The sequence below is a fragment of the Hordeum vulgare genome, chromosome 6H (assembly GCF_904849725.1).
Source record: "Hordeum vulgare subsp. vulgare chromosome 6H, MorexV3_pseudomolecules_assembly, whole genome shotgun sequence".
Taxonomy (NCBI): Eukaryota; Viridiplantae; Streptophyta; class Magnoliopsida; order Poales; family Poaceae; genus Hordeum; species Hordeum vulgare.
Window position 1 is genome coordinate 543,400,038 of NC_058523.1, and position 20,471 is coordinate 543,420,508.

Here is a 20,471-nt window from a genome sequence, read left to right on the forward strand (position 1 = left end):
ATCATTTAAAATTTACAAAAATATGTTTCGGGTCGTTATACCTTTTTAGGTACCATGTGTGCATATGCGATGATCATTTTTCAAAGACCGACGTACATCCTGCGTGTTTCGGTTATCGTCGGATCGATTTTGTATGAAAACTGCATCATCACCTTGTATCGCTCAGTCATGTATCTTCTTGTAGTTATTGCTTTATTTGCAAAACAGGGCAAAAAGAAATGGTTCCAAAGAAAGAAGAGCAATTTCCAAAGAAAACAACATGTAAAAGTACAAAGGGGCATCTATATTTCCATTGCCCAAAATAATTAGGACTGTTGTAAAAAATACTAAACATACAAAGAGTTACACATGGTTACACGTTGACTATGATTCTTTCTGCTTAACTAACCCCTCCCCCTGATTTTCGAAGGGGTGGGGCCTCATCCCTCTTAACCTCCAATCAAAACTCACCTGCCTGTAAACTTATGTACGTGTAGCATTATTGTACTGTTGCCCCCCTAAATCCCCAATGACACTTTCTCTCTTCTGCCAACTTGCTCTGCCTCCAGTGCTTAATAGTTGAATTAAGTAAAAAAAACACTTTGAGAACTTCTTACATTTATTTCTCTATTTATTACCTCTTCTAACAATATTAAGGTCACCACCAATTACATAGGAGAAGTTATTAAAACCTAGCATCTAAACCAAATCAACATGAAACTTGTTCTTATCTACGGAATGAGCAGCCCCAACCCCATAAAATATTGAAAGGGTTTCACTTGAACCCAGTCCATTTCCACAAGAACTATTCTGTCATAAACCTACTAGCTATACGTCGGACTCAACTTCCTACCTCACCCCATAAGCAACCCACCAGAGGCACCAACATCATGTTGCCAAAGTAAAAAAAGAAAAAACTCTAGTAATCACATTAAACCACACTTTGTCATTTGCTACATGTCAAAAAAGTTCATGTTTTGGTTTCAAAATTTACACGTTATATTCATCATTTAAAATTTACGAAAATATGTTTCGGGTGGTTATACCTTTTTAAGGACCATGTGTGCATATGCGATGATCATTTTTCAATGACCGACGTACATCCTGCGTGTTTCGGTTATCATCGAATCGATTTTGTATGAAAACTGCATCATCATCTTGTATCACTGAGTCATGTATCTTCTTGTGGTTATTGCTTTATTTGCAAAACAGGGCAAAAAAATGGTTCCAAAGAAAGAAGAGCAATTTCCAAAGAAAACAACATGTAAAAGTACAAAGGGGCATCTATATTTCCATTGCTCAAAATAATTAGGACTGTTGTCAAAAATACTAAACATACAAAGAGTTACACATGGTTACACGCTGACTATGATTCTTTCTTCTTAACTAACCTCTCCCCCTGATTTTCAAAGGGGTGGGGCCTCATCCCTCTTAACCTCCAATCAAAACTCACCTGCCTGTAAACTTATGTACGTGTAGCATTATTGTACTGTTGCCCCCCTAAATCCCCAATGACACTTTCTCTCTTCTGCCAACTTGCTCTGCCTCCGGTGTTTAATAATAGAATTAAGTAAAAAAAAACACTTTGAGAGCTTCTTACATTTATTTCTCTACTTCCTCTTCTAATAATATTAAGGTCGGGGCCAATTACATAGGGTAAGTTATTAAAACCTAGCATCTAAACCAAATCAACATGGAACTTGTTCTTATCTACGGAATGAGCAGCCCCAACCCCATAAAATATTGAAAGGGTTCCACTTGAACCCAGTCCATTTCCACGAGAACTATTATGTCATAAACCTACTAGCTATACGTCGGACTCAACTTCCTACCTCACCCCATAAGCAACCCACCAGAGGCACCAACACCATGTTGCCAAAGTAAAAAAGAAAAACTCTAGTAATCACATTAAACCACACTTTGTCATTTGCTACAGCTCAAAAAAGTTCATGTTTTGGTTTCAAAATTTACACGTTATATTCATCATTTAAAATTTACAAAAATATGTTTCGGGTGGTTATACCCTTTTAGGGACCATGTGTGCATATGCGATGATCATTTTTCAAAGATCAACGTACGTCCTGTGTGTTTCGGTTATCATGGAACCGATTTCGTATGAAAACTGCATCATCACCTTGTATCGCTCCGTCATGTATCTTGTAGTTATTGCTTTATTTGCAAAACAGGCCAAAAAAAAATTGGTTCCAAAGAGAGAAGAGCATTTTCCAAAGAAACCCAAATGTAAAAGTACAAAGGGGCATCTATATTTCCATTGGCCAAAATAATAAATACTGTTGCCCCCCTAAATCCCCAATGACACTTTCTCTCTTCTGCCAACTTGCTCTGCCTCCCTCCCTCCCTCCTTCCCCATATAAAGATTCCAAGCTTCTCCCACCAAACACACAAAAGCCATTAAAGGCGGCCGGCCTCCCCATCTCCCCCCGGAAAACCACCACCCCACCCCCTCTCTCCATGGCAAGAAGAAGCTAGCTCCCCTCACCTGTGAGAGCGGCATTGCTGCCCGCCCTTTCCTCCGGCCGGCCGGTACAGTACGCTAGTTCTTAGTTCTTGGCTTGGCCGGAATGGCGGCAGGGTTGCTGCTGCCGCAGGCGGCCAGGCTCTGCTTCTCCTTCTGGGCCGTCGCCGTCGCCGTCCTCTCGCTCGCGGGCTCCTCGGCCGCCGCGAACGGCACGAGCGCCGGCGCCGGCGCGGCCGGAGAGGCGGCGGTGGTGGTGGACGCGCGGGCCGCCGTGGCGGAGACGGACTCGGCGTTCGTGTGCGCGACATTGGACTGGTGGCCGCCGGAGAAGTGCGACTACGGCACCTGCGCCTGGGGCCGCGCCGGCCTCCTCAACCTGGTAACCTCGCCACCTCTCTGCCTCCGTCCTCTGTTTCAGTAACAACAGTTTGTTCCTTGAGACGTTTTGAAAATCTCTGCAAAAAATTCGAAATCTTGCTGTTTGAACTTTGAAACTCTGCACAGCATGGATTTCTTTACAACGCGGGCATCGTTTCCGAGGACGTATGTTGGGTTGTTTTTCGTGTGTCGGCAGCGCCATGGGTCTTCTGGGAGTGGATAGGAATTTTGACGGCCTAGGGAGATTACACGGACCTATAATCAATTCTGTCGGACAATTTCCAATTCTGTCCCTGCCAATCATGTGCTGATGCAAAAGCCTACTGCCCACCAACCTTCTTAACAAGAGAACTATTAGCACTCCAAACATATTAGATTTCAATCAGAAGAATGACAAAATTTCAGAACTCATACCAGTTCTAGTAATTCAATTAGTTTTTTAGGTAACTAATTCAATCACTTTTGACGCCGTCGCAAATTTTCCCGTTTCGGCGGGAAATGAAGCCTTCTGCATTAGTAGAAAGAAAAAAGACCCGAATATGATAACAAGCATGTGAAATATATGTGGAGCACGAGCAGTGTTTTGTTTAGGTATTTTGGTTGATTGTTTTTAGTGTGTCGGCAACGGTACGGCTGTTTTGTTAGAGAGAGCGGGTAAGAGATTACATGGATTGTAACTCTAGCGGACCATTTCCGTTTTTGTCCCTCCAATCATGTGCTGATGCAAAAGCCTAGTGCCTACTGGCCACTCCAAAACTGCTCCTACTAACCCTCTGATGTCCTCCTTAAAAAAAATGGTTACATTCCAATCAATAGAACAACCCACAATTTTATATTTTCATTTGAAGAGAAACAACAACTAAAAATCTAGTACTCACTTATTTTGGGACGGAGGGAGTATAATCTAAGAGTATACCCGTAGCGACTTAATTATGTTATTTTTGCGCGCGCCACTGTTTTTCCCGGGTTAATTTGTGTGAAATCCCCTTCAAATTTGTCATGAAATTCCTGCATTTCCCAAACATGACTATAGATTTGACCCCAGCCATGATTGTCTCCCTCCCTGCAGGACCTGTCCAGCAAGATCCTGCAGAACGCCGTGAAAGGTAAGGCACGCTCATCACCTTTCGCTTTCATGAATGCTGCCATGCTGGTGCCGATCATGGCATCTCTCCATTGAGTGAGCTCCACGGTACCGATCCCGGTGGTCTTCCTTTTGTTTCTTCGCAGCCTTCTCCCCTCTCCGGCTCCGGCTCGGCGGCTCCCTGCAGGACCTGGTGGTCTATGGCACCGGAGACACCGGGGCGCCCTGCTCTCCCTTCACCAAGAACACGTCGGCCATGTTCGGGTTCACGCAGGGCTGCCTGCCGATGCACCGGTGGGACGAGCTCAACGCCTTCTTCCAGGAATCCGGGTAAATTTTCACCGTAATCAGTAACCTCACGTCTGTATCTGTACAGAAGTAAAAGTTAACACATATACGTAAATCAAAAATGAAGATGATAATCTGACTTTGTTGGCTTATTGCACTTTTGATGATGATTGCAGTGCACAGATTGTCTTTGGGCTGAATGCGCTGAATGGCCGGGTCCCAATGCCTGATGGCTCCATGGGAGGACCATGGGATTACACCAATGCTGCTTCTTTCATCCAATACACTGTCAGCAAGGGATATGATATCTATGGCTGGGAGCTTGGTATGTATGCTGATCAACAGTGATCTTCCTTTTCTTTTGCTATAATATTGTTTTGAAGTTACTTTACGGATCAAGAGAGATCCTGATAGGTTTGAACAAAAGAAATCCCAGACAAGTATGTCGGCGTCGATTAGGTGATGCTGAGCCATCATCACTTGTAAAGAGCAAGGGGGAATATCATTAAATGATGCTCTCCTTTGCTTTTTCACGCGTTACTCAATGTACAAAAAGGGACACTTGTAGGAAATACCCTGAACTTGTCTTTCCAAAATGCTGCTTAAAATACAAACTTTGTAAGCAGTAGTTTTTGTACAGGTGTTTAGGAATTTACCGTGCTTCCATTGCAGGAAACGAACTCAGTGGCAGTGGAGTTGGTACTCGGGTCGGTGCAGATCAGTATGCCGCGGATGTGATCAACCTGAACCAAGTCGTTGACAAAGCCTACCAAGGATCGAAACCGCTGGTGATCGCGCCGGGAGGCTTCTTCGATGCGGGTTGGTTCACCGAGCTCGTAGCCAAAACAAAGCCGAACCAGATGGATGTGATCACTCACCATATCTACAATTTAGGCCCCGGTATGCTCGCCATGACTCACCGTCGATTCGGCACATGAACTGGAAACATGGAACCTGCATAAATGGATATAATTTTTTGGGTGTATCAGGTGTTGACACGCATCTGGTTGAGAAAATTCTCAACCCGTCTTACCTTGATAATATGGTAAGCACGTTCAGCAACCTTCAGGGGATACTGAAGTCCGCAGGGACAGCCACCACCGCGTGGGTCGGCGAAGCTGGAGGGGCTTACAACAGTGGCCACCACCTTGTAACTGATGCATTTGTGTTCAGTTTCTGGTAAGACAAGAAAAATAATCAGCAGTTGAAGTTACTATCTGAATTCTGAAGTGTAGTATTTATCAACCACGACATGTTGATGTTTCAGGTACCTGGATCAACTCGGGATGTCCGCAAAGTACGACACAAAGAGTTACTGCAGGCAAACCTTGGTTGGAGGGAACTATGGCCTGCTCAACACAACAACGTTTGAACCAAATCCTGATTACTACAGGTAAGCTGGCATGCCTGAATATCTTGAAAAGTTCCGTCACAGGAGAAACTATAATGTTTTTATTCCAAGGCATTGAACACCATAAATCATGATTACATACCATCCAGCGCATGTCTAAAATCATTCCACTTATTAGAATGTGGCACCACATACTTAGTTTCCAAGCTAAGGATTGGTTCCATACATCCTGTGCACTGAAACATGATGCCAAACTTGCCATCTTCATGCAACTTATTCCTGCCTTCTTCTGCAGTGCTCTGCTGTGGCATCGCCTCATGGGAACCAAGGTTCTCTCCACGACATTCAACGGCACAAACAAGATCCGTGCTTATACACACTGCACAAAAGATTCGGTAACGAGCACGGCCGATCCATGTCCCCCTTCCATCTTGACACCGCAACTGTATTAACTAACTGGCCTGTACTTAATTTTCTCCCTCTCAATTTTCCAGGAAGGGATCACCCTACTCCTGATCAACCTCAGTGGCAACAACACAAACCACATCTATGTGACCAGCGAGGGCGCACAAGAGGGCGCGCATCCCCACGGCGCAAAGGAGCACACAAGGTCCATTCCGAAGCTCGGCGAAACAGCTGGACTCACAAGGCAGGAGTACCACCTCACCGCCAAAGATGGGAACCTGCAGAGCCAACACATGCTGCTCAATGGCAATGTGCTAGCCACTGGTGCCAATGGAGCCATCCCCAAGCTGGAGCCGGTGCAGGTTGACGGAACACAGCCCATAACCCTGGGCCCTTACTCCATTGTGTTTGCTCATATTCCAGACTTTAATGCTCCTGCCTGTAGGTAGATTGTTGATTGGTTTTTGTGGGAAATTATCCCGTTATCGTAGGTTAGAGTAAGTGCCGGTGGGTGAGAAGCAAAGCATGCTCACCTGCAAATGAAGTAAGCTGTAAGGCTGAAATATTTGTGATTTATCATTGTTTTCATGAAATGAAATGTCAAGAAAGCTTGCGTGTGCACATGAAAGGGAATGAAAGGGGAAAATAATTTATAACTTCTGCTCATTCCACTGTCAATCTGTTTTTGTTGACACCGAACACATGCTCCTTTTAGTTACTAAAATGCAGCATTTAAGCGCTTCCAGTATATGATAGGAAAAATTATAACTATGTAGTAGTAGCCAGATTCTCTCATGCATTTTCTGTTATGTAAAACCGAGTGCAAATCAGGTTAAACCATTGCTATTGACAAAAATTAACCAGCTTCGCTGCTCCCTGAAGATCGGCTTGCAGTTTCACAGGCAGCCCTGGACCGCGTGCAGAACATGAAAAGCAAATGTTGGATGTTTTGGTTTTCTAAACTGATATAGAATCTCAAAATCCACATATAAATTCCTTGTATTACAGTCGCCTTAACCAACATAGAACCTCTACTGCCAAACAGAAGAAAAATGTTGTTCCTAGAAGTACTTCACAGTTCACACATATTACTACTGAGAATGAGAGTCCTAGAAGCAAACTGATTTTTCAAGATTCCCCTGTTCTAGATCACCACATCCTCAAATGTATGGGTACTGATTGTTATAAGTTATATCATATCCCACAGTATTCATTGGTTTCAAGATATTTTATTTTTCTTCTTTTCCAACTAGTGTAAACCCTGAGATTTCATACACAAGGAGAAGGCAAAGGGGAGAAAATACAGGATTATTGTAGATGCAATGATCAAGCTATCTGAAACTGAAAACAGAGTACTTGTTGATTAACATGCAGAGTAGATAAGAGACTATTTTGAAATATTGAAAAACAAAAAGCATTCTACATGTGCATGGGAAATAATAAAACCAGATAACTAACAGTTCCAAGTGGAGGTTCAATCAGCACAGCTACCTGAAAAATAGTCATCCATGATAAATTGTCGAGGGCGCCTATGGTTGAAACAGCGTCATACTACTCTGCATTTCCTTAGAAAGTTAGGGTAGATGAAATCTTGTACTACAATAACTAAGTGATAATAATAAGACAAGCCAATAAGGTTCAGTCGTTCAGAAACAAAATGGAGCACCCAATGCTAAAGCAAGCGCAATATCCATTTGCCAAGAAACCAGAACATTCTATGCCCTCTGATCACAATGCACTTCCTGGTTATTTGGCACAGTTGCAGAGCTGCAGCAAACTGACAGAAAGGGGGCAAAATGGGGCATTTTTTCCGCTTCTCGATCATCAATTAGAGTCTAACAAGTCAGCCAACTGATTACATACACATTTCCCTTACATTAGTCTCTAAACAACAATTTATTCACCAATGGCAGAACGCTTATGGGCATCCACCATGATCCATCACTCAGCTAATGCCCAAGGACATGGTGATCACCTCGGCCATGAGAGAAGGGCAGCTCCTGCTCAGATGCTGGAAGCCTTCGGTGGCCACGACGGCCCTCAGGTTCGCCGGAGCGGCGAGGAAATCGAAGCACGCCTTCTTCAGCCCCTGGCAATGGTGCTGCTCGGCCAGCGCCAAGACGATCGCCGCCGAGCCCACGTTTATGCACTCGCAGAGCTTCTCCTCGCAGATCAGCTTCAGCCGCCTCATGCCGTACCTGTCTGCGGCGACGAGCAGATGCTGGCAGGTGACGTCCTCGTCCTCCTTGCGCGTCTCCGGCAGCTGGCCGGTGTACGCGAAGCGGAGCAGCGCCCTGAACACCTCCGCCTCCATGTCTTCCACGCGCACGACGATGCCGGCGGCGGTGCTGCAACCCTCCTTCATCGGCCCGAAGAGCTCGGCGGCGAAGACAGACGAGCGGGCCGCGAGCACGCACCGGTGGGCGGCGATGGTCTCGCCGCCGACGTCGAACACCACGTCGGCGCCTTTCTCGGTTTCGAGGAGCCCGGCGAGGTCCCGGCGCAGGTCGCACGGCGGCACGGAGACGAATCCCACCGCCGCGTCCTCGGCGCGGTAGTCGCGGACGACGACGATGTCGCACCGGACGGTGAAGGAGTCGTTCCTGAGATGCTCGGAGCCCTCCAGCTCCTCCCTGGCGACGAACGTCGTATACACGCAGCCCCTCCCGGGGGTGAACTCGTCCACCGAAGCCGCCGCCAGCGCGTCCTCCGCCGCCGCCTCGCCGGCGAGGCGGATGTCGAACTGAGCCTTCACCGCGGGCGCCGCCGCGAGGTCGTCCTCGTCCTCGTCGAGCATCAGCGAGAGGGACACGTAGTCGGCGACCTCCGAGCGCACGCCGTTGGGGTAGTAGTCGATCCGCCAGCGGTGGCCGCCGACGACGAAAGGGCGCGACTTGACGCGCTCACCGGTGGGAACGCCCTTGGTGCGGGAGTAGCCGTGGACTGTCAGGAGGTGGTACCCGCTCTCCGTGTCGGCGACGATGGAGGACGCGGACCTCCGCGGCTTGCCTCCCCACGGCATTGCCGGCCTGCTCGGCGGATTTGGTCGCCGGTGAGGGTTTTTGCACTGCGGCGCGGTGAATGGGGAACAGAGGAAGCAGATGGCTTCCGCTGTAAGCTTGGGCTGGAGCCCACCGGGTCCCCACGTGTCAGAGACTGTAAGAAAGCCAACATTTTCGAGTAAGCCTCTCTCTCTGTTGGGTAGGATTGATCACACACCATTCCTATATGCACACATCAACCTACCGCTAATCGTGCCCGGGCCCGGCATGAAGCACGTCTCGGACCGTGTCTGGGCCTGGAGGCCGGGCACGCGGGCTGGCACAACACAACCCATTTATCGTTATTAATTTTTGTTTTTAATTTTTTATATATACGATTAAAAAAAGCCTAATAGGTTAAAATCAACAAAAAACAGCCCAGTATGTTAAAATCGACCCAAATAATAACCGAACAGGCCGAAATCGGTACAAATAACGGCCTAAAATACTAAAATTCTAACAGGCCAGCGGGCCTGGCGTGCCGACGGGCCGACCCATATAACCCACGTGCTGTGCTTGGGCCTGATACCAGTACACGTGGGCCGACACGACACGGCCCGTTTACTAATCGTGCTCCGGCGGGTCGTGTCGTGCCAGGCACGATTCTGGCGGGCCAGGGCGTGTCGTGCCGGGCCAGCCCGTTTAACCACGTATGCTACCAGATCTTAATTCTCAAAAAAAAACCGAAACTTCTGTTATAAGAGCAATTCCAACCGACGGACCCAAATGGACAGTGATTTTATCCGGTTTTTTGTCCGTTTATGTAGTCCATCGGCTCTGTGTCCGTTCGGTTTATGATTTGGCTCGGCAGCGCGTCCAACATGCCAATCCATACTTGTCCGCGTGGCCGGCTAGGCGCTGGTTTTTAACAAATACAAATATTTTGCATATTTTCAAAAGCAAATGAAATAACATAGTTTCACAACCGAAAATAAAAATACAGCAAAGTTTTACAAGCCTAATAAAAATTAAATTATCTAAAACATACATTTATTGGTTGCCAACATGATCCCACATATGCTCAACCAAATCATCTTGCAACTGAATATGAGTTTTCCAATCACGCATTTCATGATGAAATTGGATGAACTGTGCAAACAATGCTGCTTCTCCGCCATTCTGAGGCACCACATTGTCACCCTGAAAGTCAAACCCTTCGTGGAGACGTTCCGGGCGCTCATCCTCTATGGTCATATTGTGCATGATCACACAAGCGGTCATCACTTCTCACAACTTCTCAGTGCTCCAAGTTCTAGCAGGATACTGAACTATGCCCCATCGAGATTGCAGAACACCAAAGGCACGCTCGACATCCTTCCTAGCACTCTCTTGCTCTTGGGCAAATATTTTTCTCTTCTCTTCGATAGGATTGGAGATTGTCTTCATAATACTGGTCCAATGTGTATAGATTTCGTCAGCTAGATAGTATCCTTTGTTGTAGTTATGACCGTTGATGTTAACACTGACCACGGGCTGTTACCTTAGGTAAGCCTTGCAAACACGGGCGATTGTTGAAGCACGTTGATATCATTATGCGATCCGACAATGCTAAAGAAAGAGTGCCAGATCCACAGATTTTGAGAGGCTACGACCTCAAGTATGAGAGTGCAAGTTTTGACATGGCCTTTGTACTGGCCTTGCCAAGCAGAAGGACAGTTCTTTCACTCCCAGTGCATGCAGTCTATGCTGCCAAGCATCATTGGGAAGCCCCCGCTAGCATTGGTCGCCAACAAGCGGCATGGGTAGGTGCCGAAACTAGGCGACTGGGCTGGGGCGAGGTGAGGGCTAGTAGTCGACGCTGTCGGGAGGGGTGGAGAACAACCAATGTGCCACTGACTGTCGGGCCAGGGGATGGAGTACGCGCGCATCGTCCGCGCCCGTTTTGTGTCCGTGCCGACCCAAATCAGGCCCAAAATTGGGTCGGAAATGGACCAGCAGGCGGATGAAAAGCGGATGCACGTCTGTTTTGATCGACGCGTTCGTTCGTCTTTTCTGTCCGTGCGGACCTAAACAGACGGCGACAGACGAAGTGGGTCGCCTCGTCGGAGTTGCTCTAAGTTGAGGATAGTTTGGTTTACACAAAGGGAGTTGCTAGGCGTTCATCGGTGGATCCGTACTAAACGTACGCCACCCAAACGGTCGTTTGATGTACGCACTCGCAGCTGTCCGATCTACCTGCCGGCATGTGGCTCGGTCGCCTCCCACGACCAAATTAATTCCCGAAGCAACGGTCCAGTTGTCACTAAGATAACCGCCGAATCTCCGGACGCAACCGTCCGATATAACTCAAACAACAAACCAAATGTCGTAATTTTTGCAACATGTCATAATTTTTGTAATATGGCTGGGAAGATGTTGTAAGTTTTGTGACATGTCATAATTTTTGTTCTGACGTCGAAAATTTTGCAACATGTCTTATTTTTTGCAGCATAAGTTTCTGTAACACGGTCGTTGTTTCTGCAACACGTCCGTTGTTTAAAAAGTTGTTTATGCAACATGGTCATTGTTTCAGTAATTGTTTCTGCTATGCGGCCATTGTTTCTGCAACTGGTTTGTTGTTTCAGGAATAACGTGTTCAGAAAAAACCCAAATCCAACCGCTCGCCCTTCCAGTCAGATTAGCCACACGATTGAATGACCACGGAGTCGGTGGACGCGCGCGATCGGCCAATATAAGATAATCTTTTTCCGTACAGAAAAAGCAGGGGAAAATATTGAAACATATATTTTTTTCCTTCTGTTTCATTCATTTGATTTAAAAGTATGGATCAAATAAAAAGTGGTAAATAAATTTAATTATCTCACTATTCCATGAAAAAATGGAGGAACTTTATAATCCACGCAAAAATCTTTTTAAATCTTCTATAGGACCCTCATATCCATCGGATGTGTGGTCGGGGACAACATGAACGGAAAGCCCCATGATCACATAGTGGACCATGTCACTACATGTATACACAAGTGACGAAAATAATGATGTCAGGGGAAATCTTTTGGTTTTTTTAGTTTTTAAAATGTTTTATCTCTTAAACAAAAAACCTGATTAGAAACCATTTTTATCATTAAATCTGCCGCGACGGGAGATCTTATATCGATATTTTTCAATGACTTTTTCTTTGGGTTAAAAGTTGCCATGTCTATTGCACATAAATTGTCATGGTTTTTGCACTCAAGTTGTCATGATATTGTTTAACTACTTTTTTTCTTTTCCTAAAAAACTACATTTTCTTCTACGTTGAAAGTAAATTAAACATGTTATAAAAAAGGAAATAAAAAACTAAACTTGTCATGGTGAATTACTAATATTTGCGATGATTCATGATTTTGTTTTTGACATGATTCATATTTTTTTTATCATCAATTACTTTAGAAATGCATGGTCAATGACTTAAATTTATCATAAACTAAAATTACCACGATAAATTACTTAAATTTATCATGATACAAGCACCACAATTTGCATTGTGGTTCATAAAAAATAATTATACTATGGTTCATGAATCGTGACTACGGGACTCCTTGGGACTTCTCACGCTAGCGTTTTGCATCTCTACCGATGCCATCAGTTCCTAGCACGCAAGAGAAACGTTAGCAAATTAAGAAAAGTTGAACCGTTGAAAACTACTACGAAAACAGCCTGTGCGTTGTAACGGAAAAAAATATCGAATGACAATGATCACATTTTACTATTTCATTGAGATACACTATCACACTCATTTTTGTGAAATCATGAATAATTTTCAAAAATAGTAACAAAATTAAATGTGTGTACATATTTGAAACTGTGAATAATTTTTAAATTCAGGAACATTTTCTAAAATTTAGAACATTTTTTAAATTCATGAACATTTTATACTATTTTCAAACATTTGCTAAAAAATGTGAATATTTTTAAAGCATTTTTCTTCAATCGACAAATATTTTTTTAGGATTTGATTGGACATTTTTTGAAAATAATGAATATTTTTGAAACTGCATGATCTTTTTTGAATCAACGAATAGTTTATGAATCAACAAACTATATATTTTAATTTATAAACATTTATTTAAAATTTATGATATTTTTCAATGCGCGAATATTTTTTGGATTGGCAAATGTTTTGCAATTTCCTACACAAAATTTTAATATACAATCTTTTTTTAAAAACTCATGATCGTATTATTAGTTCCGGGCATTTGTTACAAAAGTTGGGATATTTTTTAAAAGTTGATTTCATTTTTAAAATTGACGATATTTGTGAATACATGAATATTTTTTTCAGATTGGAGAATTCTGTGCAATTTGATAAACATTTTGAAAAAGTTATGAATGTATTTTTATATCCCGAGCATATGTTTTAAAATTTGCGTTTATAGTTGAAAGATCACAAACAATTTCTGAAGCCACAAAATTTTATGAATTAATAAATAATGATGAATTAATAAATTTTTATTAGAGATTGCTATTTTTGTTAATTTTCTAAACTTTTTTAAATTCTCAAATTATTTAAAGTAGTAAAAAAACAACGGAAAAGAAAATCAAAAAATTTAAAACTGGCCTCCAGTACATGGGGTTGGCCAAATTGACGAGCTGGGCTGGTCCAGTCTGAATTTTTTTAAATGTGTGATCTTTTCTACCACTTATAGGTGACATTGATTAGTAATATTTGCAATTTTAGGGGTAATTTGAATGACGGACCGTCAAAAATAGTCAATGCTTTATTATTATTATTATTATTATTATTACTATTATTATTATTAATATCAGTATTATTAGTATTATTATTATTACTATTATTATTATTAGCAAACATGCCCGTAGATTGTAACGGGAGGAAAAAATATTACGCCCTAACTTAATAAAAATGTGGTTCAATGTCCACATATATCTATGTCATTAATTTTAACACGACATCCCACACTGTTGTCACGTATCTTCTTTCCCAGTCCCGCACTAATGATGGCCGTGAAGGTGCATGTGGTCGTGCGTTTCAACGGAAGTAAAAAAAAATCAATATGTTCACTAAAACATCCTTCGACATCTTCCCTACAGCATCTGAAAGGTACCACGCGACTGCAGCAGTGAGGCATACTCCGAGGTCTAGAAGAGATGCATACCAGCCACACATTAAACACAAAAATGATCCTTAACGTCGATGGTTTGAACACCGACGATCATCCTTGTAGCGTTTGTGTAGTGGTTTCGCAGTATGCCAATTTGACTTTCACGTCCAGCTTGCAAAAACATTCGCCAAACTTATAGTGTAGCGTGTCACTTGGAGCAGCGATTCAGAATCAAGGCTGCATGTACATCAACCCGGTATATTTTTTAAGTAAAATAAAATTTGAGAGCAACGATACACCAAGAAATAAATCCATTCACATGCATAGCACTGAACACACACACAATGGTTCGTTTTCTTAATGCATGCATGGCTGCTATTCTCCTCTTTCACCCGGCATACAATCGAACATGGCCTCGCATAGCCGAGCTAGAGCGGCGGTCAGCCGCCACCACCGCCCTATCTTTCATCGCTGGTCTCATCTCCTCCCTTGCGCCCTTCTCTCCATCGTCACGAGTCGTCGACTTGAAGTTGTCGACCCGAGCTCACGCCGACTGGCCTGCCTCTGACCTGGTCTCGCCGGCAGACGCTCACGTTCCTCCGCCTGCACCACGCCATAGCCGCTCCACGCTGGCGAGCTCAGCCGCCGTGCGAGCTCCTCCTCACCCGAGCGCCAATCCCACCCTAGTAACCGATGCCTCCTGGCAAGCCCCATTTGTTTCTCTTTCTTTCGATTCTTGTTTTTTGTTTTTGAGGAGGCTGATTGATATTACAGATAATCTTGATAAGAATCAGTTGAAAGGAGCGAGGTGGGATAAAAATCGAACGCACTCAACGCATGACCATTGACCAGGCAGACTTTGAGTGCGTGCATGTAGGACGCGACCCATGTTGAATTTTGAAAACTACAAGGGTGTTTCTAAAAAACAAAACATTTTTCTATTTGTATTACTTAAAAACGTACTGCGGATTGAATAAAAAAAAATCAAAGGCTTTTTTGCAAAAGCGCCGCAACGGATAGAAACAGTATTTGCTTTATATTATTATTAATTAGGGGTAGAGATTATTAGCTACAAATTTAATATTTTTTTTATTTTTATAAACTTTTTAAATTCTCAAATTATTAACAGTAGGAAAAAACAACAAAGGAAAAGAAAAACAAAAAATAAAAAACTGGTCGCGCATACGTGGGCCGGCCCAAACTGACGAGTCGTTTCTTTTTCTAGCACGCAGAACGCAGTATAGGAAGTTTCTACATGGACTGGTCCAGTCTGAGATTTTTTGTGTAAAATATTTTTTCTAACTCATTGATGACACTGGTGAGTAATATTTATCAACTTTACGGGTAATTTGAGTGACGAAGGACGAGAAACAGTCCGCACTTTATTGTTAGGTAGAGATTTTGCATTGCACCCTTTGTAAAATTTACAAGTCTCCGTAGTCTTGGACAGAACAAATCTCAATGTCATGCCTCGTATGATTGCTTAGTCCTCGAATGATCGATATGGCGCCTCAGATTTATTCTAACATGTACTAATTGTTATACTTAGGCATACGTTTCGACCGGTTCTACCATCGAACTTGGTCCTATATCGATCTGCTCTAGACGGCCTCGACACACTTTTTTAAGCAAACGAGAGACAAAGTGGGCAAGGGGAGGGGGGCTTTGCAAACATATGAACTGCTGGCACGTCCGCTCAAGACTACCCTGGCCTACCGAACAACCGCACATGTTTCTCTCATGCGTTCTTTTCGATGAACGCACCGCTTCCCTCGCCACATCAATGTCGATCCATAGCATGCAGTGGCCGACATTGATGCCACGTGATGTGACCACTAGTGGGGACAGGGCCTATAGCCCCGGCCTGTAAGGGGCTTTAGTCCCGGTTCAGCAACCGGGACTAAAGGGGCGGGACTAAAGGCCTAACCTTTTCGTCCCGGCCCTCTTACACGCCGGGACTAAAGGTGCTCCACGTGGGCGCCTCGTAGCGCCCCAGGGGCAGGCCCTTTAGTCCCGGCTCGTTACACGGACCGGGACTCAAGATTTTCAGATTTTGCTGGTTTTTGGCTTTTTTTTGAAAGAAATTATTTTTGGGTTTTAGGGTTTTAGGGTTTAGGTGTTCGGGAGATTAACGTGATGCCTCGTTTGGTGTTCGGGAATTAGTTTCAATATAATTTAAAATAGAAATAATTATGCATATATATATATAATTAACTTATCTTACAAGCGAGCATATATATACAATTATATGGAGATCTGAATTATCGGGACTAGAGCTCGTCTATTCGATTACATGGACGGACATCAGTAATGGCCCCTAGCTACACTAAATCATCCTTTGTCATCTATAGCTTCCGTCCTCAGAAAGGTCGCAAGCTCTTCTGCAACAGCAATCGCGCGTTGCTCTGGTAGGACCTTCGTCGTCATGGCCGTGTGCTATATAAGAAGAGGAGATGAATATGAATATATCAATCATGATAACAAAGAATGACGGGTAAAAATAGAGGTGTGAATGTTCATTGCTTACGTCGAATCTGTGATCCTTGTGCTCAGAGGTAAACGTGCGAATGGTCTCGCAAACATAGTATCCGCATAGATGCGTTCCCCGTGGCTGCTGGTCGCACTTTACGAGAATAGAATATATATAATCAAAATAATAATCTAGCATCATAAATGTATTGAAAATTAATAGAAGTATATCATACTACTACTTACCTGAGCCGCTTTAAAGGTCAGCTTCTCATGAAAGTTACCGGGAGTCACGCACTTGAACCGCTTCCAAACCCTGCCCGACAAGGATAATGATTTGCTCAGTTTTTCATTAATTGATATATCAGAAAATCATCGAAAGAGATCGATAGAGCGCAAGAATGATTAAAATTACCCTTGGAGCATGTCCTGCAGGCTTTGGAACTGTTTCAAGGGTCTCGATAATGGGTCGAAGGCATCAAATCTTCCCTTATCAATTTGAATGTCCAACAGAATCCAATGGAAGCTGCACATGTATATATATATAAGTGTCAGTAACTTATCAATTACACTTATAAGTGAATGGACACAACAGAGTAAAGACCCTCACCTAAAGTTGTATGGAAACAGTATGTGGTCACAGAAATTTTGATCTATTAAAAACCTTAGAAGGTTTTCCTCCGTCTCCTTGGGATAATTAGTTAGCGTCGCTATATGTATTTTATCTGGGTCAATAAACCCAATATTTAGGATGCACTTACTTTTACAATACAGAATCTTCATTCTGCATAATAGAGTACAAGTTATATATAGACAATGAATTGAAATAACTAAACAAGTTATATATATGTAGACAAGAATTGAAAAACTTACATACAATAGCAACTCATAAGCGATTTGTCGAGGGCGTCGCCATTGTACATCTGGAAGAGTTCATCAAAGTCGATATGGATTTGTTCAGGGCGGCCGTAGTACTCCTTGGGGACACTCAGCACGATCATCGTTCTCCCATTCTTTGATTCACTTAAGTACCATTGATGCAAGTAACACATATTTGTTGGGAGATCATCTTTGCTGACCAAAGGCTCACCCAAGACAAACTTTGGCTTAGGGGCTACCACAGGCTTGGGTATCTTGTCGTCTTGGGAAGACAACAATTGTTCAACCGAGACACCGCATGCAGCCGCCAACTCCTTTGCACTTTCTAAAGCTAGACCCTGCATCGAAGGGGGAACATTCTCGATTAACACCTTGAGGGGTGGGATCGACTGTTTGGCCTGTTGTCCAAGCTGAGGAACGTCTGATTTTTTCTTGCTTGTAGTTGAACTTGATTTGCTCCCACTTGCACTTGCACGTGATCTGCTCTTTTTCACTTCCTTCTGCAATGTGCGTGTATAGTCATCAGGCTTATGGTGTAAGTCATAAGGTCTGATAGGAAGATTAGCATGACGTACCTTTGGGAGGGGCGACAGTTTGCGCTTTGGGGTGCTCTGTGGCTTAGGAATCGTCGGCGGAGCGTTCTTGGTGGCACGCTCCCGCTTAGTATCCGGAGCGGGCGGGGGCAGACACGGACGACCCAAGTCCGGCGGCGGTGATTGAGATGGACTCGTGTTGTGCTGGCAATGTGCATGTATAGTCATCAGGCTTATGGTGTAAGTCATACTGTGATGGAAGGGGGTACGATCATAAGGTCCGATAGGAAGATTAGCATGACGTACCTTTGGGAGGGGCGACCGTTTGCGCTTTGGGGTGCTCTGTGGCTTAGGAATCGTCGGCGGAGCGTTCTTGATGGCACGCTCCCGCTTTGTATCCGTGGTAGGCTGAGGCTTTGTATCCGGAGCGGGCGGCGGCGGAGCGTTCTTGGTGGCACGCTCCCACTTTGTATCCGTGGCAGGCTGAGGCTTTGTATCCGGAGCGGGCGGCGGCGGAGCGTTCCTGGTGGCACGCTCCCGCTTTGTATCCGTGGCAGGCTCAGGCTTTGTATCCGGAGCGGGCGGCGGCGGAGCGTTCTTGGTGGCACGCTCCCGCTTTGTATCCGTGGCAGGCTCAGGGTTTGTATGCGGAGCGGGCGGCGGCGAAGCGTTCCTAGTGGCACGCTCCAGCTTTGTATCCGTGGCAGGCTCAGGCTTTGTATCCGGAGCGGGCGGCGGCGGAGATAGAGATGGACTCGTGTTGTGCTGGCCGAGGTCATGTGGAGGGCTTGGAGGTAATGGAGGTGTAGGTGCCCTGCGACGACTCAGAGGCGGTGTTGTCCTTGGGGCCGAGCCTGGAAGCTTGATGTAGTTCTTGTCCCATAGGATGACTCCACCCAGTACTTCTCCGAGTGTCCTCTCATCTTCGGGTCCAGCTATGTCGAGCTCCATATCACTAAACCCCGTCATGATTTCATCCACCCCGACTTTAGCAAAGCCAGCTGGAATCTCACGGCCATGCCAGCGTGCATCAGGGCCAGAAGGTAAAGCTTGTCCAACAGCCACCTTCATGGATATGTTCTTGAATTTATGATGGAGTTCACATGATGTTGACTCCTTGATTCCATCCACGGGGTAGCCGGGACCGCCCTGTATTATTCTGCGTTCATCGCCGGGCGGGGCCTCAGATTCGGCCATGCTGCTTTTCCGCTTAGATGGGGTGCCGGTAATATCAAGTGCAGGATCTTCCTGGCGCGGCACTCCTCTAAGCTCATCAATCTGCTTCTGTTGCTCGTTAATCCTGGCAAGCAACTGGTTGAACTTGTCATTCTCCTCATCATGCTGCCGCTTCTTTGCTCTCTCTCGGCTTCTGTAAGTGTCTTGGTCTCTGGCAAATCCAAGCCACCACGGGTAAGATGGACCGAAGCCTCGCGTTCGTCCTCCATGTTCGTCATTGTCGAGGACCAGTGTGAGCAAATCTTTATCTCTATCTGCAGTGAACTTTTTTTGTCCCTCCTTAATTTCTTTCACTATCCTTATCCAATTCTCCCTGGGTATCCTAAGATTGTCAGGGCGGATGAGGTCCCCTGTTTTTTCGTCGTACGACCCACCATGCGCAAGGAACCAATTTCTTGCTCTCACTTCCCACTCATCACGGAGTGGTTCAGGTACGATGCCTTTATCTATCAGATCTTGCTCTTTCTTTTCCCACTTTGGGATGGCAGTCTCATAGCCTCCTGGCCCCAGCTTGTGGTGATATTTCTTCTTGTCGGCATTTATCTTGTTCTTTTCTGATAATGCCTGGGCATCTTCTGACTCCTTGTACTCTTGAAATTCTTTCCAGTGATTCGCCTGCTTGGCTAGATACCCCTCGAATACTGGCACTTTCTTGGTCTCCAGATAGTTTTTCCATAGCTTCTTCTTCCAGCTACGGAACAGTTCGGCCATCTTCTTTAGAGTCCATTGCTTGACTTTGGCCCTCAGTTTGTCTGCGGCGTCTTCATTCTCACATTCTGGCAGGTTGAAATGTGACATGAGATCATTCCAAAGATTATCTTTGTACCTTTCGGCGACATAGTCACTATCGGCTGCCCCTTTGCGCTTGTTCCACTCCCGAACGCTGATCGGGACGTGATCCCTAACGAGAACTCCGCATTGCTTCTTGAATGTGTCAGCAGCATTCTTAGGAAGCTTGGGTTCGTCCGTAGGCATTATCACCTCAAAGGTGTAATGCGTCCGTGCATCCAACTTTCTAGTCGGGCCTCGTTTCGTAGATTTGCTCGATGTGGAGGCCTAAGAGGGAGAAACATTCATCAAATGAATGTATATGTATACAATATAGAGCTATCTCCAATATTTTTCACATATTACAAGTGATTGTCGAACTTCATATGTATACCTCGCCGGACTTTATTATTTCTTCACCGGCTTCTCCATCAGTGGAGCTATCATCACCTTCTCCATCATTGGACCTATCTCCTGCCCCATCGGCTTCATCTTCGTGTCGCTCGACCTCCATTCCATATCCGGAGTCGTTTAGATAT

General features: G+C 44.7%; 2 protein-coding genes across 2 annotated transcripts; one reads left to right on the top strand and one right to left on the bottom strand.

Annotated features, from left to right (window-relative positions):
- The first annotated feature begins 2,297 nt into the window (after positions 1-2,297).
- On the top strand, positions 2,298-6,585 carry LOC123403237 (heparanase-like protein 3). Its single transcript, XM_045097183.1, has 9 exons — positions 2,298-2,837; positions 3,906-3,942; positions 4,067-4,250; positions 4,385-4,533; positions 4,881-5,108; positions 5,198-5,387; positions 5,476-5,601; positions 5,855-5,954; positions 6,054-6,585. Exons 1-9 carry the CDS (start codon positions 2,562-2,564, stop codon positions 6,411-6,413), a joined length of 1,650 nt encoding a protein of 549 aa, XP_044953118.1. The 5' UTR covers positions 2,298-2,561; the 3' UTR covers positions 6,414-6,585.
- A 1,011-nt stretch (positions 6,586-7,596) lies between these two features.
- LOC123403795 (BTB/POZ and MATH domain-containing protein 1-like) lies at positions 7,597-9,073 on the bottom strand. Its single transcript, XM_045097712.1, has one exon. The coding sequence runs from the start codon at positions 8,984-8,986 to the stop codon at positions 7,910-7,912; it is 1,077 nt and encodes a 358-aa protein (XP_044953647.1). The 5' UTR covers positions 8,987-9,073; the 3' UTR covers positions 7,597-7,909.
- Positions 9,074-20,471: the final 11,398 nt, after the last annotated feature.

Bases quoted from the DNA above. Each gene is read 5' to 3' on its own strand.
- LOC123403237 (XM_045097183.1), top strand. From the start codon at position 2,562: ATGGCGGCAGGGTTGCTGCTGCCGCAGGCGGCCAGGCTCTGCTTCTCC. The intron at 5,388-5,475 runs GTAAGACAAGAA...TTGATGTTTCAG, and splicing joins GCATTTGTGTTCAGTTTCTG to GTACCTGGATCAACTCGGGA. The intron at 5,955-6,053 runs GTAACGAGCACG...TCAATTTTCCAG, and splicing joins CACACTGCACAAAAGATTCG to GAAGGGATCACCCTACTCCT.
- LOC123403795 (XM_045097712.1), bottom strand. From the start codon at position 8,986: ATGCCGTGGGGAGGCAAGCCGCGGAGGTCCGCGTCCTCCATCGTCGCC.